This window comes from Pristiophorus japonicus, chromosome 7 (assembly GCF_044704955.1).
Source record: "Pristiophorus japonicus isolate sPriJap1 chromosome 7, sPriJap1.hap1, whole genome shotgun sequence".
NCBI classification, from domain to species: domain Eukaryota; kingdom Metazoa; phylum Chordata; class Chondrichthyes; family Pristiophoridae; genus Pristiophorus; species Pristiophorus japonicus.
Genome location: NC_091983.1, coordinates 79,607,298 through 79,626,611, shown reverse-complemented (window position 1 = coordinate 79,626,611; position 19,314 = coordinate 79,607,298). Strand labels below are relative to the sequence as shown.

General features: G+C 45.0%; 1 protein-coding gene across 2 annotated transcripts in view; it reads right to left on the bottom strand.

The window, feature by feature from the left end:
* Positions 1 to 19,314, bottom strand: part of hs1bp3 (HCLS1 binding protein 3) — a 206,074-nt gene that overhangs the window by 85,492 nt on the left and 101,268 nt on the right. For both annotated transcript variants that reach the window (XM_070885081.1, XM_070885079.1), the window contains exons 3-4: positions 18,782 to 18,989; positions 15,393 to 15,591 (exon numbers count right to left, since the gene is read on the bottom strand). In XM_070885081.1, the coding sequence (XP_070741182.1) occupies positions 15,393 to 15,591; positions 18,782 to 18,989 (407 nt within the window). The remainder of the gene's footprint in view (positions 1 to 15,392; positions 15,592 to 18,781; positions 18,990 to 19,314) is intronic.

Genomic DNA, 19,314 nt, shown 5'->3' with positions numbered 1-19,314 from the left:
TTTGACTGTAGCGACATCGACCCTCAGTAAGGCCATTGCCATAGCACAGGCGTTTATGTCCACTAGTGATAACACCAAACAAATTTCTCAGCACAAGGGCTAGCAATGTTCATAAATTAACTGGAACTGTGTTTGTGAGCAGAAATGTACAGGGCAGAAACGAGTCTGCAACTGCCAGCAGGCCTCAGGTGACCCAGGTGACTCAGAGTCCGCAACAAAGGATGAATGCAAGGCAATTCACACCTTGTTGGCGTTGTGGAGGCTTCCATTCAGTCTATTTATGCTGCTTCAAGGGGTATGTTTGCAAGAGCTGTGGAACAATGGGGCACCTCCAATGAAATTGCAGATGAGCTGCAAGCTCTGCAAGACCTGCTAATCACCACGTGGCAGAGGAAGATCGGAAGATCAAAGCAAGTTCGAGCCTCAGAGAGAGGAGGCAGATGCTGAAGTACACAGTGTTGTAGAGAGTCGAAAGATATATATAGACTTAGGCATTAGGCACCTGCTGGATATTTAAAACTCACATAAGCTTAAATGGACACACACATAAAATGGCTGCCCAGGCATGATGGGAAACCAGGTAGTCAAACTGTGAACTGTTGAACGTTCACTGACCGAGCAATAACCCTGTGAGGCCCACTGTAGGAATGCCTGGGAAGACAGAGATAAGAAGGAAACCATCTCCTGTGAACAAGGCCATAAACCAATTAATTCCCCAGGAAGAAAGATAAGAGGGAAGCCATTTGCTGTAAACAAGGCTACAAACCAATTATTTCTCCCAGATGAAAGAACTAGGGAGAGAACATATAAAGTCATCGATCAGCCCAAGTTGACAATGGTTCCCTGGATACTAGGAGAATTCTATTGGGTTAAAAGAACCTATATGTAATCTATAATCGTTGTGATTGGCTTGTGTCCAGCCGTGATGGGCTGTGTAACTGTAGTAAACTGTTTTGTAACTGTTGTGAAACATATAAAGGTACATGTAACTCTTTGTTCTGTGAAGAGAAACCTGGATACGGTCCTGAGTTTTTCCTTCCCGCTGAGCGTAATAAAAGCTGCTTCAGCATTGGAACCGACCCTGAGTGTTGAGTGATTCTTCTAAGAAAACACTAACGCTAAACACAGGGTGCACACGTTTTCGACGAAATGTCCACCTACAATGCTAAATGTAAAATTGAATGGCTTACCCATAGCCGTGGAACTGGACACTGGCGCTAGCCAATCCATCATGAGTAAAAAGATGTTTGAGAGACTGTTGTGCAACAAGGCACTCAGATCAGCCCTGAGCCCCATCCACACGAAACTGAGAATGTACACCAAAGAGCTCATCACTTTCCTGGGTAGCGCCATGGTCAACGTCACCTACGAGGGCACGGTGCACGAACTGCCACTCTGGATTGTCCCGGGTGATGGCCCCACATTGCTTGGAAGGAGCTGGCTGGGCAAAATCCGCTGGAACTGGGATGACATCTGAGCACTATCACATGTCGATGAGGCCTCATATACCCAGGTTCTTAACAAATTTCCTTTCCTTTTTGAGCCAGGCATTGGTAACTTTTCCACGGCGAAGGGGCGGATCCACTTGGTCCCAGAGGCACGGCCCATTCATCACAAGGCGCGAGCGGTACCTCACATGATGAGGGAGAGAGTGGAAATCGAGCTGGACAGGCTGCAATGTGAGGGCATCATCTCCCCAGTGGAATTCAGCAGGTGGGCTAGCCCGATTGTTCCAGTACTCAAAAGCGATGGCACGGTCAGGATTTGCAGCGATTATAAAGTAACTATTAATCGTTTCTCGCTACAGGACCAATATCCGCTACCTAAAGCAGACGACCGATTTGCGACGCTGGCAGGAGGCAAGATGTTCACCAAGCTCGACCTGACTTCGGCCTACATGACACAGGAGCTGGAGGAATCTTCGAAGGGCCTCACTTGCATCAACACGCACAAGGGACTGTTCATCTACAACAGATGACCATTTGGAATTCGGTCGGTTGGCTGCAGCGATCTTCCAGAGAAACATGGAGAGCTTACTCAAGTCGGTATCATGCACGGTGGATTTTCAGGATGACATAATAATCACAGATCGGGACACTGCCGAGCACCTACAAAGCCTGGAGGAGGTCCTCCAGCGATTGGTTCGCGTAGGGCTGCGGCTGAAGAGATCGAAATGCGTCTTCATGGCAACAGAAGTGGAGTTTTTGGGAGAAAGATCGCGGCGGATGGCATTCGGCCCACAGACGCCAAGACAGAGGCTATCAGGAATGTGCCCAGGCCACAGAATGTCACGGAGCTGCGGTCGTTCCTGGGACTCCTCAACTATTTTGGTAACTTCCTACCGGGGTTAAGCACCCTCTTAGAGCCCCTACATGTGTTATTGCGTAAAGGTGAGAACTGGGTATGGGGAAAAAAACCAAGTAATTGCTTTTGAGAAAGCCAGAAACGTTTTTGTATAGCTGCAGCATAACTTCTATCCCCTTGTATTATAGGATATATTGACCTTGGAGGGAGTGCAGCGTAGGTTTACCAGAATGATACCTGCACTCAAAGGGTTTAATTACGAGGAAAGATTACTCAAATCATTGAATGGTTACAGCACAGGTGGCCATTTGGCCTGTCGAGCCTATGCTGGCTCTCTACAAGAACACTTCAGCTAGGCCCACGCCCCGCCCTTTTCCCATAGACCTGCATTTTTTTTCCTTCAGGTACTTTTCCAATTCCCTTTTGAAAGCCACAATTGAATCTGCCTCCACATCCCTTTCATGCAGTGCATTCCAGATCATAACCACTGGCTGCATAAAAAAGTTTTTCCTCATGTTGCCTTTGGTTCTTCTCCTCGTTTGTATCATCTGCAAATTTTGAAATTGTGACCTGTACACCCAAGTCTGTCATTAATATATATCAAGAAAAGCAGTGGTTCTAGTACCGACCTTTGAGGAATACTACTGTGTATCTTCCTCAAGTCCAACAAACAATCGTTCACTACTGCTCTCTGTTTCCTGTCACGTAGCCAATTTCGTATCCATGCTGCCACCGTAACGTTTACTCCATGGGCTTCAACTTTGCTGGCATTTATCAAATGCCTTTTGGAAGTCCATGTACACCACATCAACCACATTGCCTTAATCAATCCTCTCTGTTACCTAATTAAAAAACTCAACCAAGTTAGTTAAACACGATTTGCCTTTAACAAATCTGTGCTGGCATTCCTTTATATGAGTCCACACTAGAGATGTATTCCCCAGAATTTAGAAGGTTAAGAGGGGATTTGATTGAAGTTTTCAAGATATTAAGGGAAACAGATAGGGTTGATAGAGAGAAACTATTTCTGCTAGGTGGTGAGTCTAGAATTAGGGGGCATACTCTTAAAAAAAATTAAAGCCAGATCTTTCAGGAGTGAAATTAGGAAGTATTTCTACACACAAAGGGTGGTAGAAGTTTGGAACTCTCTTCCACAAACAACAATTGATGCTAGATCAATTATTAATTTTAAATCCGAGATTGATAGATTTTTGTTAATCAAAGGTATTAATGGATATGGGGCAAAGGTGGGTACATGGAGTTAGGCCGCAGAACAGCCTTGAACTCACTGAATGACAGAATTGACTCGAGGGGCTAAATGACCTACTCCTGTTCTGATATTCCTATCTTACCATTAGACCCAATCCACATCCGGACCATGGACAAACAGGGCTGCGTCATCGCTTTAACCCTCCTCTCAATCTTCCTCGCTGCCATGCTCCACCTCACAGTCAACTCCCCGCTGGAGTGAACGAAACTACTGAACCAGTGGGAAGCTGTTTAACCTTCGCTGCCTCCAGGCCAGGTTCAAGATCACACCAACCTCTATCGTTCAGCTACAGTACGTGGACGACGCCTGCATCTGCGCACATTCTGAGGCTGAACTCCAGGTTATAGATAACGTATTTACTGAAGCATACGAAAGCATGGGCCTTACACTAAACATCCATAAGACAAAGGTCCTTCATCAGCCTGTCCTCGCTGCACAGCACGGCCCCCCAGTCAGCAAGATCCACCGCGCAGCCCTTGACAACGTGGACCATTTCCCATACCTCGGGAGCCTCTTATCAACAAAAGCAGCCATTGATGAGGAGATTCAACATCGCATCCAGTGCGCCAGTGCCTCAAATCTACCACCAAGCTCACAGTCTACAGGGCTGTAGTAATACCCGCCCTGCTGTATGGCTGAGAGACATGGACTATTTTCAGTAGACACCTCAAGTCGCTGGAGATATATCACCAACGATGTCTCCGCAAGATCCTACAAATCCCCTGGGAAGACAGGTGCACCAACATTAGTGTCCTCGTCCAGGTTAACATCCCCAGCATTGAAGCATTGACCACACATCAGCTCCACTGGGCAGGCCACATAGTTCGCATGCCAGACACAAGACTCCCAAAGCAAGTGCTCTACGTGGAGCTCCTACATGGCAAACGAACCAAAGGTGGGCAGCGGAAACGTTACAAGGGCACCCTCAAAGCCTCCCTGATAAAGTGCGACATCCCCACTGACACCTGGGAGTCCGTGGCCAAAGACCGTCCTATGTGGAGAAAGTGCATCCGGGAGGACGCTGAGCACTTGAGTCTCGACACCGAGAGCATGCAGAAATCAAGCACAGACAGCGGAAAGAGCGTGCGGCAAACCAGTCCCACCCAACCCTTCCCTCAACGACTATCTGTCCTACCTGTGACAGAGTATGTGGCTCTTGTATTGGACTGTTCAGCCACCAAAGAACCCCCTCATTATAGGAATGGAAGCAAGTCTTCCTTGATTCTGAGGGACTGCCTATGAAGATGATGACTACAGCACAGACACACGGCATACCCCACTGAATGATGATTCAGCCAGCTCAGAGAGCTTTAGCAGCAGCTGTTTGCCTTTCTGTAATTGATTCATGGTGGGTACCAAGTCTAGGGCATAAAACGGACATTTTCATACCCACCCTTCAAGTTAACTACCATCTCAAGTCACTTTCCTAGTCAGCCTGGTGGAAGTATCTAAAAGGACAGCTTGCAACAAGCCAGCCATCGAGATGTTGTAGACATCCAAGATAAATGCTATACAGGTGCAGCATCGAGAGTCCGGAGTTCTGGAATCCGGAATGTTACGGAATCCGGACCAATCGACAGCAGGGTCGTGCGGAATCCGTAAAATGTTCCGGAATCCGGACCCTCCGACGCTGCCCGACCTCGAGCCTCGCCCCCGCTGCCCTTACCTCGGGGCCTCCGGCCCGCCCAAACACCTCCTCCACGACGGAGCCGGCCGGCTCGAACAACTCAGCGGAGCCCCGCCCGACAACCTTCTCAACGGGGCCGGCCAGCCCAAACAACTCCTTGCTCCCCACCCTCCTCTCTTTCCTCCCTCCTCCCCCTTTTCTGACGTTCTGAAATCCGGAAAAAAGACGATCAAAAGTCCGGAAATGTCCGGAATCCGGAACGGCCTTGGTCCCGAGGGTTCCGGATTCTCAACGCTGCACCTGTAAACAAGCTTGTGTGTCTTTAACTTCTTAATACATGTCTTCTCAAGATCATGACTGAGAAGAGACTTTAGTCAACAGAAAGACAATTTAAGAGCATCTTTGTGCAATTGTATAGCCTTACAGATCCACTAATCTCCCTACTCACTTTCTTGGCATCAAAATATTTGACCATTAATTGATCTTTGCACCAACTCTTGATTGTGTGCAAGATAATCCCTACCCCATGTGACATTTCTATCATAGAATAATACAGCACAAAAGGAGTCCATTCAGCCCCTTGTGTCTGCACTGAGTTTAAACACAAACCTCAAAAATGGTTGATTACAAATGGCTTTTTTTTTTTAAAAAAGGAGTTTAAGTCAAAGTAAAAAAACTGCAAATAATGGAAATATGAAATAAAAATCAGAACAATAAATCATTAACTGGTCTGTTCTTTACTGCTGCATTTACACGTTTTGTTTTTTTAACATGCAATTCCCTGTCCTAGAATCAGAAATTTATGGCACAGGAGACCATTCGGCCCATCATGTCTGTGGCAGCCAAAAGAGCTATCCAGCCTAATACCCCTACATTGAAGTCTAAATCATTGATGTATACCACAAAAAGCAAAAGGAGTCGGATTTAAACTACAAGTGTTTATTTTCCAATAATAACATCCACATACACGAACCTAGAAACTCCATAATTCATAAATGTGACTGTGGTAAACTATCCCTCATCGTCCTTCTCGATCGGTCTGCAGCCTTTGACATGGTAGAAAACACCATCCTCCTCCAACACCTCTCCTCGGTCATCCAGCAGGGTGGGACTGCACTCGCCTGGTTCCATTCTTATCTCTCCAGTCAAAGCCAGAGACTTGGTCTCCTCCTATTTCTCATCTACATGCTGCCCTTCAGCACATCATCACATCATCCGAAAACACAATGTCAGGTTCCACATGTATGCTGATGACACCCAGCTCTACCTCACCACCACCTCTCTCGAACTCTCCACTGTCTCTAAATTGTCAGACTGCTTGTCCGACATCCAGTGCTGGATGAGCAGAAATTTTCTTCAACTAAGTATTTGGAAGACTGAGGCCATTGTCTTTGGTTCCTGCCACAAACTCCATTCCCTAGCCACTGACTCCATCCCTCTCTCTGGTAACTGTCTGAGGCTGAACCAGATTGTTCGCAATCTTGGTGTCGTATGTGACCCCGAGATGAACTTCCAACCAAAGATCCGCACCAAGACCACTTATTTCCGCCTTTGCAATATCGCCCTACACAACCCCTGCCTCAGCTCAACTGCTACTGAAACCCTCATTCATACCTTTGTTTCCACTAGATTTGACTGTTCCAATGCTCTCCTGGCTGAACTCCCATCATCCACATTCCATAAATTTGAGGTCATCCAAAATCTGCTGCCATTGCCCTAAGTCACACCAAGTCCTGCTCACCCATCACCCATGCTCACTGACCTACATTGGCTCTCAGTCTGGCACCATCTCAATTTTGAAACTCTCATCCTCATTTTCAAATTCCTCCATGGCCTCACCTCTCCCTATCTCTAATCACCTCCAGCCCTACAACCCTCGGAGATCTTTGCACTCCTCCAATTCTAGCCTCTTCTGCATCCCCGATTTAATCGTCCACCAGTGATGGCCGTACTTTCAGCTGTCTAGGTTCTAAACTCAGAAATTCTTGCCCTAAACTGCTCCACCTCCCTATTCTCTCTCCTCCTTGAAGATGCCCCTTAAAACTTACCTCTTTGAACAAGCTTTTGGTCATCTGTCGCTCAGGGTCAAATTTTGTTTGATAAAGCTCCTATGAAGTGCCGTGGGACGTTCTACTATGTTAAAAGTGCAAAATAAATCTAAGTTGTTGCTGCTGTTGTTAAATGACCGACCCTACCATTCCTTCACCCCGACCTTGCCGCTCCTGATGTACCTGCCCGCGCTCCAATCAGCGACCTGGATTTTGATGATGTCACCCTCTTCACAGCCGTCGCTCTCCTGTACCTTGAAGTTGGGTGCTCCACCTTGCTCCTCCTTTAAGGCCCCGACCTGCTGCTGATGGTCCTCGCTGGTCGGGGCAAAGCAGCACCGAGGCCAGAGTGCAGAAGCAGCGAGAGATTGTGGAGCGATGTGATCGGGGCCCAAGAGAGGCTCGAGTTCGGGGCCCAGAAGAGGCAAGGGACCAGGGGGCAGCACGGGCCAGCCCACACTGCGATATGTGTGCTCACTAGGTTTGTGCAGCAGAGCTGGTCTCTAGTCGTCTTGGTTAATCCTTGCCACTGGACCTAGACCTAGCTCTGTCAAGCTCGTGTGGTGGCTGCAGTGCAATGGTCACCACACATTAAAAAATTCCACGCACAGGCATCTTCCACCATTCAACATGTAGTTCGGGACCTGGAATATTAGGTCCTTCATTGAAACACCTGTGAACTCACCCCCTTTTTTGGCGTGGAAGCAAGTCATCCTCAATACGAGAGACCGCCTATGATGATGATGTTAAATGAGTGCTTTCCTCTATTTTTGCAGAGGGCCTGGTCTCCAGCCATAATCGATGCTACAAGTATAGCCCCATGCCTTCATGACAAAAACTTTACACAACAACCTATAGTTGCTTTCAAACATAAAATACACTACATTAATCACTTTACATCAGCTTTAGACCAGTATAACTAAGGAAATGCAGACATCCATCTTTACATACCTTGTACTATGAGGGATGGAACGAAGAAGAGACAAGCATTAAGAGCTTTGGGCAATCCCATAGAGAATTACGAGGGCTGGTAGTAATCATAACTGTCTGATTACAACCGATCCAGGAGCCTGAAAACATTTAAATAATCCCACATAACAAGGGATGGTATGAATCAGGCAAGGACTAACTTGGTTCCGTTGATCACTTGTCTTCTCGTTATTCTATTACTTGGGCAGTGTTTCTCTTTTCTCCAGGTCCATTTGATATATCTTTTTGTTAATATTTTACATAAGAACACAAGAAATAGGAGCTGGAGCAGTCCATTTGGCCCTTCGAGCCTGCTCCACCACTCAACAAGATCATGGCTGATCTACTTCAACTCCGCCTTCCCGCACTATCCCCATATCCCTCAATTCCCAAACATTTATCGACCTCTGAACTGAATATACTCAACGGCTGAGCATCACTACAGTACATCATTGTATTCTTCTATTTTGGGTTTTAGCTCATTTTACATGTCCTTTGTCCATAAAACAGCTTTGTCCTTCTCAAAAGATGTTTTCCTTTCCTTTAAACCCATTCATTGCTGCATTTGAATTCAGGTTCTTCTTGTCCCTTGATTCTTGCTTCTATCACTTAGATTTTCTACTGCTATTCTGATTTTCCAACATTGTCCTTTCCTTTCATTTACAAAATATATTTCTAGATTTTCTTACAACAGTATACTAATGAATATCTATCTCAATGAGCTAAAAGCATCTAGTGAACAAAAATCTCTCATCTGGAAAGAGAAGGACCTGCTTCTGGTTTTATCAATTTAAATAGGCTGCTTACTATTTTACTTTTTTGAAAAACCGTGCCATATAACTTAAATAAATCTATGCATTAAATATCCTCAAACTTCCAGGTATGGCTAGTGAGCAATATTGTCACACGCTGGCCATTGTGCTTCACTAAAAAATATTAGTGATCACTCTGGAGAAGCCAGTTTCACACTGGTTGCAGTGCATTTGCAAATGTTGCATATCTGACTATATAAATTCCAGTTTTATAAAACTCAAGACTTGTAAAATGTGTATTAGTGTTAGTAAAAACACAACTGTTCCATTTGGGACTAAATTGGAAAGCTCTTTCAAAGAGGCAGCACTGGCATAATGGGCCAAAAGGCCTTCACCTGTGCTGCAAGATTTTATGATTCTATGAAACATCAGACCAAAAATAATTGGAACCTTACAGAGCTAAAAGCAGCAAGTTCAGCACAGAAATACATACTTGTACAATTATCCATGGCCAATAGGTTTCCAAGTTCTGCTGTAATGGAACCAAGACCAGAAAAGGTTAACACTCATTGCCAACAACTAAAATATTCTGAGAAATGCCATCTGTGGAATAAGGAATTTTTCGCTTACTGCATGATGAAAAAATTCTAATTTTACACCATGGGCTAGACTTTCCACTATGATTGCTATCTCCTAAAAATAGGCGATATTTCAGGCCTTAGTGCTTTTTTTATTTTTCAGGATTGCTGGAATATCGCCCATTTTAAAAACCGCTAGTTTCACCTTTTTAATTTGGGTGATAGCCTTAACGATGTGAAATGGGCCTTAGTGATGTAATCAGTCATGCAAGGCTGGTGTCCATAGCAACAGCCGTTCTGCACATGCGTGTTTTTTTTTCAGCAAAGAACTTTTCCCGCGAATCTGGAGGTCAGGGGTCATCTGCTCATGCTCAGAAAACAGAAAGAGAGGGAGAGAGAGAAGTAAGGTGGAAAGAAGTGTGTGGAGTGGTCAAGATGTCTAACGAAGAATCTACAGATAGTATGCAGCAGAATATTTCAGGAAGAATGAGGGCGAAAGCCATCTCTGATAAGGCTAAGGAAGCCTTGGTGAATGAAGTGGAAAATCAGTGGAGCCAATTAACCCGGGGTGGGCATGGGAAACCTTCCCCACCCCCCCCCCCCGGCATTTATCAAAAAATATGGGGCAATATCGCCACCCTGGTATCATCGGTGGCCCACGATAGGAGAGAGGCAGACCAGTGCCGCAAGCGATGGAACAGTTAATTATGTAATTATTCAATTATTACATTTTTAATTGTAATGATGCACTGACTCATTAATTAGAATGTAAATCTGCTGGATTGTAATTAAGCTGGGTAATATTGGGTAGCTTCCCAGCTAAGATTTGGACTGGGGTCAGAACCTGTGCCCTTTAAGTCTAATGTTGCTGAGATGCCTTACATTTAATCAACAGCATCAATTATTAATATTTAAAGACTTTGATCGAAAATTGTGGCCAAAGGAATGACTGGAAATGGACAGACCGCAAACATTTGGCATTTCTAACACTTTAGCTTAGAAGGAGAATTCTTGTGTGCTGTGAGTAACTCTTTAACTTGGGCACCGTCTCCTTTTTGGTTACGTTGGTGGATGGGACACGACTGAGCACTGAGGGGTCTGGTCAGCTTTACCCAGACTGTGTGAATCTCTCCGGCTTCTGTCAATCACACAGTGACTCAGCCTGGACTGGGGGAGAGCTGCCCTGGCTCACTGTCTGCCTGGGACACTTTGGGACATTAGCTCCGGCCACAAGGAGGTCTCCGAGCACAGCCCAGGGACACGGTGCCCCCTCCCATTACAGTCCTGTCATTGCAGAGCTCACCAGCGATCCTGATTCCCCTCCTCCCACCCCCCCGGGGGACCTCCATCGATTCAAATAAACCACCTACCCCTCCTCAGGTGCTGAATGGCACGGCTCGTGGATGGGGCCTTTCCTGGAGATTGTACGCGAGATGTTTGGTGTCAAGCATTAGTTCATAAACACAATCTTATTAAATATTTTCTCTGAACGTAGATGTTATAACCATGCATCCATTGTGGATACAAACCGTATTAGCATATAACATTAATGATGAATAGCATGTGGGGTGACTAGTTGTGGATTACAATATCTGTTGTGTTTCCGTAATAGTACCTAGTCAATTAGCTTATGCCATGCTCTTGTCCTGTTTGCAGAGGAAGATATCTAAGAATCAGGCAGAGCAGAGGCGGACCGGAGGAGGGCCTGCTGAGCTGTACTCTCGCACCGATCTGGAGGAAAGTGCTGTAGCGTAAGTGGGCACCCATAATCGTTCTGCCACCCGTGGTGGTGCAGATCCCGTTGTTGCACCATGTGAGTAATGTGTAAAGCAGTGGTAAACCAATGGTACTTTAAAGTAATTTAATGGCATTTGATTGTAATATATGAATGATGCAATGTTATGCATGCAGCTTCTGTACTCTTCTGTATTCTCACATTAATCATATGTAACGTCTCTCAGTCAGATTTATTGCAGTAGTGCTGCTCCTCGTACATATGCCTGCGCAGCACAAGCATTCTCATGTCTCCCTTTCTCTTCTAATAACCTCAATTATGTTTTCCAGCTCCCCAGAAGCAACGGGAGGCCCCTGCAGCAACATCAGTACCGCTGCAGGTTGTGCTCACCGCGGGTGACGAGCAGCAAAGTGAGGAGGAGGAGGAGGACGAATCCGAGCCTGATATCTCATCTGTGGTACCTGCGACCATGTCATCCTCAACGGATGAAGTAGCGGGGGCAAGTGGCTTGCAACAGGCCATTCCAAGTCGCCCAGTGCCCATGCCAACCCCGCGGAGGTTGAGTCAGCGAGGTAGGCACATGCTGCGACAGGCAGATGTCAATGAGGACATGGTGTCACCATCGAGGGCGAGCATCGACATAGGTCGAGAGCTTCTCCAGGCGCTTGGTGGGTTGACCAGTAACATTGCCACACTGTCTGCAAGAATAACGGAAGGCATAGAAACATAGAAACATAGAAAATAGGTGGATTAGGCCATTCGGCCCTTCGAGCCTGCACCACCATTCAACAAGATCATGGCTGATCACCCACCCCTGCACCTCCCCCCCACGCCGCAAGGACCACATCCAACTCCCTCCCGAACACATCCAATGAACTGGCATCAACAACTCTCCGCGGCAGGGAACCCCACAGGCCAACAACTCCCCGAGTGAAGAAGTCTCTCCCAATCCCAGCCCCAAACAGCCTACCCCCCATCCCAAGAGAGTGCCCCCACCCCCCGGCTCTGGACCCACCCAACACCTGGAACACTCCCCCCCCCCCCCCCCCCGCCCCGCACCCATGGAGCAGATAGTTGCGGCAATGCGGCGAACAACCACTCTGTCGATGCCTTGCGGCATGCAATAGTTTCAGGATACGGCACTGCACCCCAAGGTGCCGTACCACCAACCAGCACGACAGTTGCGAGACAAGAGGAAGAACTTCCTTCTGACTCGGAAGACGTTGCTTCGCAAATGTCTTCTCCTCCATCCACTGAGGTCATTCTGCCAACGTCACCCCCACCCCCACCCCACAGCAGCAGCCCCTGAGGTGCTCTGCTACAAGACATCTTGGTCCCATTACTTGGGGATTACGTGGGAAACGGGGGGTTACAACAAGGGGAGGGGAGTCAAGTTACAGGAGAGTAGCATGGCCGCAGGTAGAGAGGGGGGGGTGGGGCGTATATTATTGTTTTGTGGTTATTAAAAAAATGTGTTTGGGATGGTGGGAGGGTGTTCTTGTTATATTGTGTTAAAAATGTTGTCCACTGTTGGGGATTGGGGTGGGGGGGAGGGGGGGTTGTTATATATGTTTGTTAAAAAAAATGTTAAATACCTGTTAAATTCTTACATTTTTTAATTTAAGTTTACAATTGTTGTGAAGTGTCTTCTAATAACGTAAGGTAAAACATCAATACAATGGTTGCAAATAATGGCCATGGCCAGGCCAGGCAAGGATGAAACATAACCCAACTGCAACTGTCACCAACGTAACTTCACGCAAAACATTCATTTATGAGCTGCTGATGCAAGAGTTTTGCAGCTGCATAACTACACAGGGCTTTTCCAGTGGTGTGCGAGGGGGAGGGTGGGTTCACTGCCAGGCCGATCGTCCTCCCCGAGGTCCATGTCCTCTTCCTCGTTCTCCTCTTCCGCCTCCCCTCTCTCCTAAGGTGGACACCGGCGGTCCCATCTGGCAATTGTTGTTCTCTCCTGATAGCTAGGTTATGCAACATACCACAATGGACTCATCGACCTGCTCAGGGTGATATTGTAGGTTGCCTCCAGAGTGGTCCAGGCAACTGAAGCACTGCTTCAGAACTCTTTTGACGATATTGTGTGGAGCTATATGGCTTTTGTTGTTGTACTTCTTGGCTTCTGTCTGGGGCTTACACAGGGGAGGTCATGAGCCAACTGGCAAGGCCATATCCTTCATCCCCCAGCATCCAACCGTGACCTTGTGGCTGACTCTTAAACAGGTCAGGGACAGCGCTCTCACGCAAGATGTGTGCATCATGGATGCTCCCCGGAAAATTTGCATTTACTGCTATGATTATTTGTTTGTGGTTGACAATGAGTTGCACATTCAGCGAGTGGAATTCCTTTTGGTTCCGAAACACCTCTGCATCCTGTAAAATTGCTTGCAGGACGATGTGCATACAGTCTGTTGCTCCCTGCACCTTGGGGAAGTTTGCTGTTCTCTAGAAACCCAAAGCCCTCCCACTCTGTGCCTCCCTGGCCATAGGAAAGTTTATAAAGTTCATCCTGCATGCGTAAAAGGCTTCAGTCACCTGTCGAATGCAGCAATGTGTGGCATGCTGAGCGATACCGCAAATGTCGCCAGCTGAGGCCTGAAAGGAGCCTGATACGTAGAAGGAAAGTGCTGCAGTAACCTTAACCTCAACGGGCAGTACGGTCCTGCTGGTGCTGGTAGGGTGCAGATCTTCCTTAATTAGCTGACATATCTCACTGATGATCTCCTTTCGGAATCGCAGCCTTCTAACGCACGTGTTATTGGACAAGTCCAGGTATGATCGCTTATCCCTGTAAATGCGTTGGGTGTAACATATCCTCCTCATGAGCAGTCTGCCACCTCTTTGATTGGGCACATAATAAACCTTCTCCCATCTCTATTCTGAAGCATGTGATTAGTCATCAATACTGGTTGAGAAATTACAGGTCACATCACTATAAACGCCTTTAATCTCTTCTTAATTTGTCCTCAACAAATTAAAATGTGATTAAATGATTGTAAAATCACTCACAAATTGCTTCAAGCACCCTATCATTAAAGATCCTCCGAGATACAAAATGGCGTCCATAGTGCCGAGTTAAGGTCAGATGATTGCAGCTTTTCTTCAGCGTCTTTTTGGACCAGTAATCATTTGGGTGAATTATGGGTGAAATGCCGAAGGTAACGCTCGGCGATAATCTGGGCGATAATCGGACATTAGCTTCCACTACAACCAGTATTCTGGGCTTTACACGAGGATGACAGCAAATTTTTTTTTTTTTTTTATAAATAGGCCAGGCGATGTTGCTCATTCCTGTATGCCGAAAGTTGTGCCAGCGATAAATGGGCTATAATCGGGCGCTAGTTTCCATTTTTCATCAAAAATGGACGATAGCCTGAATCTCAGCACTTATATGGGCGCTAAATGGGCGATGATATACTGAAAGTCTAGCCCCTAATCTAGCATGTGGACAATACTTAGAATAAATGCACCTGTTTTAAAATGCTCAAACACCAACACATTTTAATCATTCTAGTGTTATTTTCTAAATTTCAAATGTTGTTTGAAAACGCTTGTGAAATATGCCTGCGTTAAAAGGTGCTATATAAATGCAAATTGTTGCTATCTTCCAAAATTATTCAAAATGTGCATTATTTTCAATATAACATCAGAATTATTGGGAAAACACTAACATAATCCAGTACACAATTAGAATTGTTTTAACAATAGGCCAATGTCCCATTGAAGGATAGAGTGACAAATTGCATTACCCGTTTAAGAAAATTCTAGGGGGTTTACCTGTTTTAATCAGTTCCCAAAAGATAGAGATTGGTGTTGCTGCATATGTACAGCTTTTAATTCATATTTGATCGAAGTACAATTCAAGGATCACACAAAGTGCCATTTTTTACATTGATTAGGGCAAAAAGAGAGAAGTATGCAAATCCAGTTAAAGAGTAACAGTAACATCCCTTACTCCATAATAATTGTGATGCAATGACAGCTGGAAAAAAATCTTACAGTCGGTCTCCTCAATCAAATAATGATATTCTAAACCTCAAAGTAGCAAAACACAGTAGGTTCAGTCATTTCTCATTAAAAGCAAGTCACGTTACCTAGTAACACCCAGTGGATCAGTAGTTTCTTCAGACTTCTCTGCTGTAGGGACATGGGTTTTTGATGATCTCAACATTCCAGTGTCTTTAGAAGTCTCTTGGTTGAAGAAATCTCCAAACTCCCCTTCATCTTCTTGCAACTCATCTGCAACATTACTAGCTTTGAATTTCAAATCACCAACGTCTTTAGTTTTTGCTCCTATTGAGAAAAAAAGTTAACCAGAAATTATTTCTTCTGCAATAGGCAAATTGACAAGCTAAATATAAAATAAATGCGAGCAATAAAAAAAGAAATAGTCTCATTTTATTTATATCAGAAATTTTGAAAGAGTATCTTGAACATATTGAGAACCACATCCTATTCTACACAAAACTAATACACAGATCCAACAGGGGAAGAAGAGAATAAAGTTTAAATGGACACAATGCACAAGTTGTTCCAATGTATGAACTATTGTAGAAGCTAATTGCTTATTTCTCCAACGTGGCTTCAGGATAGGTGGAGTAGTGGTGATGATGATTTTACACTACAAACGTTGAGCTCCAAACTTCAGTTTTAACTCTTGCAATTGCCCAACCTCCAGTCCCAAGCTGTTTCCTTCCCTCATATCCTAATTTAACAGGTCATATGCCACAGTGAAGTATTATTGATGCCAGCAGCCCTCATATCTCACTCAAGGGAGTTTTCTTCAAAAGTGTGGCAGGACTGTGGGTGTTAACAGGCTGGTCAACATGTGGATGAGAAGGGAGTGGTGGAGAAAACAAGAGCAGGGCATGGGGTGAGAGCAAACGCTCAGGCCAGACTTTCGATTGATTTTTTTTCCCCTCATCCAACATCCACATGGGGACTTCCCAACAGGGATCACTTGATAGGAACAGAAACCCTGGAAGATCCCACTCCTTCCCAATTCAAAGGCATTGAGACCTATTGCAGCATTCCATCACCATCACCCCAGAGATGCTAACTGAGCAAAGAGCAAAGACTGAATTTGGGACCCTACTGGTGTATGTGACATGCATTTATCCATTAAACCATCAGGGAAAAGCAGTTTAAGGTTCTAATCCTTCTCCTTCAGTTCCTTGAGCAATATTCTAATTGTTCCAATCTTCTGGAGCCAACATCTTTCCAGACTGTTTTATAAGCCAGATGCAAGACTTACTCACCACAACTCCCAAAAATGCACGATCTACATCCCTTGCCCCAAGCACAGTTTGCCGATTTATTTTCCAGTTGATTCATGGATTCAACAGATCTGGTCTCAGACAACAGCCAACCCACATCAGCAACTATGACAATTTCCCTTTGGGCAGTCCAAACTTGCTTGTTACCCACACCATGCCCTCCACAAACAAAAACTGGCAGGGCTCTCGACTTCCTATTAGAGCCAGTTTACATCATTTAACCCCCAAAAAATATTGAAGAAAAAAAATGATTTGGTTGAGAAGAGATTATAAAACCAGATGCATAATTGTTACCACACAGACACGATGGGCCGAATAGCCTCCTTCTGTGTCGTAATTTTTCTATGATTCTATTCTATAAATTGCCTTATTGGTCATGACTGAAAATAAATTGTATCCTCAATTTACACTTGAGTGGTTTAGCAAATTGTGAATTCAACCCTCATAAAATAATGCATGTCTCGATAAATATTGATCTCTTGCTGGCTGATCCACAACACTTACATAATTGCCAAAGAAACCAACCTTTACTAGCCTGTTCCAGTAATTAGAATGGCAATTCAAAATCTTGAGGTTGTACATAAAACATATATGCAACAAAAATCTAGATTATATGTTCCTTATTGAGATTGTATGCTTTTTAAGAGGATTCCCCATCAAAGGTATATACATTTATCAACCCTTCTTCTACTCCTCTCCCTCCGCCCACCGCCCCCCCCCAAAAAAAAACATCTAACTTTTTATATACATTCATGTGACAGAGTCTTCAAATTCTGATTACAGACAATTGTCTAACCAGTGTATATTTAATTGATGCTCTGGTTGCACCTTTGGCACCACAGCAGCATATTCTTATACTGTCTCAGACAGTAATAATGCCTACGGTCTAGCTTCTCAAGTTACGAGTAGAGAGCCTGGAAATGCGACACAGTTTTCATGGAGAAATATATATGGCATGAGATCCAAATGCTCAATTTCTCTCTCTTCCCACACTTCATATCCCCCCAGCCCCACCCCCACCACCTGCTACTTCCCCCTCCCTTTTCCCCACACCCCTCCCCACCTCCCCCTTCCTCCTCCCCACTCCCACTTCCCCCTCTCTCCTCCCCACCCCCACTTCCCCCTCCCTCCTCCCCACTCCCTACCCCCACTTCCCCCTCTCTCCACCACCCCGCCCTCCCCCACTCCCCTTCCCCTGCAAAAGAAAAAGTTACTTGGGACAAAACAAAAATTAGATAGCAAAGTACTGTAAGAAATATCTGGCATCAAGAGCAGCTACAAAAAGTCTATCTGCAAAGGTCCCAAACTAATACAAAAGCAAAATACTGCGGATGTTGGAATCTGAAATAAAAACAGAGAATGCTGGAAATCTCAGTGGGTCAGGCAGCATCTGTGGTGAGAGAAATAGAGTTGACGTTTCGGGTCGACGACCCTTCGTCAGAACTGCAGAATGTTCGAAAAGAGCACATTCTTAAGCACTGAAAGTGGATGGGGAAGAAAGAACAAAAGAGAAGGTCTGTGGAAGGCAGGAGAGATTAGAGACACAAAAAGGATGATGGGACGAATTGAAATGGTAATGACAGACATTAGAAAAAGGTTAATCTGGATAGGGTGTGAATAGCGTAGCAATGACCAACTGCCATTATAGACAAAGAGAAAACAAAAGAAAACATAAGATGGGGGGGAAAGGGAGCCAAAGATGGCCAGAGGTTTATGCTCTGAAATTGCTGAACTCGATATGGCATCCAGAAGGCTGTAAAGTGCCTAAACGAAAGATGAGGTGCTGTTCCTCGAGCTTGCGTTGAGCTTCATTGGAACAGTGCAGGAGTCAGAGGACGGAGATATCAGAGTGGGAGTGGAGTGGAGAATTAAAGTGAAAGGAAGCTTTCTTCAGTATCTATACTGCTAACCATCTCTAATCTTTTGTGGTTTTAAAGTACAGTATACGAGTTGCAGGAACTGATCCAAAATATTTGACTGACTGGAATTGCCATGCAAGAGTTAATGCCTTATATGTTTTGCATTAAATTTGGTTCATTTTGCTCAGGAGTTGGATGATCTTAATTAAGCTCAACTATATGGCTAGAACAGTCAAGTAAAATGAAGAGGAAATAGTGCTAAATCTCTTGTATAGTGCTCACCTCCTTCCCTGCCCTAACCATCTTCAAAATACCTCTCAAATTTCTTCCCAAGTCTGAAACACTTACCTAAGAAATCCAACAACTCAGGACTTGATGCTAGGGTTGTGTCCTTGGCAATAAATCTGAAGATTTCATCAAAAGCCACTCTTCGTTCTTTTATATCAGTCTCCCCTACAAATAAAACTTTTCTAGGCATGGTGGGCACATTTGTCTTTGGATATTGAGTGTTCAGCTTTTGACACAAATCATCAATGTCACTGTACTTCTTGGATACCTGAAAAAAAGAAAACGAGGAAACTTATTTTGGTGCTTTACTTTCCAAACATCAATATTTTTTTTGTTCACGGGATGTGGGCATCACTGACATTTATTGCCCATCTCTAATTACCCTGGAGAAGGTGGTGGTGAGCCACCTTCTTGAACCGCTGCAGTCCGTGAGATGAAGGTACTCCTGGTTAGGGAGGGAGTTCTAGGATTTTGACCCAGCAACGAAGGAACGGCGATATATTTCCAAGTCGGGATGGTGTGTGACTTAGAGTAAGCAATTAACTGACATAACACCTTAATCTTTCTATGTACAGAGTACATTTCATATAGGG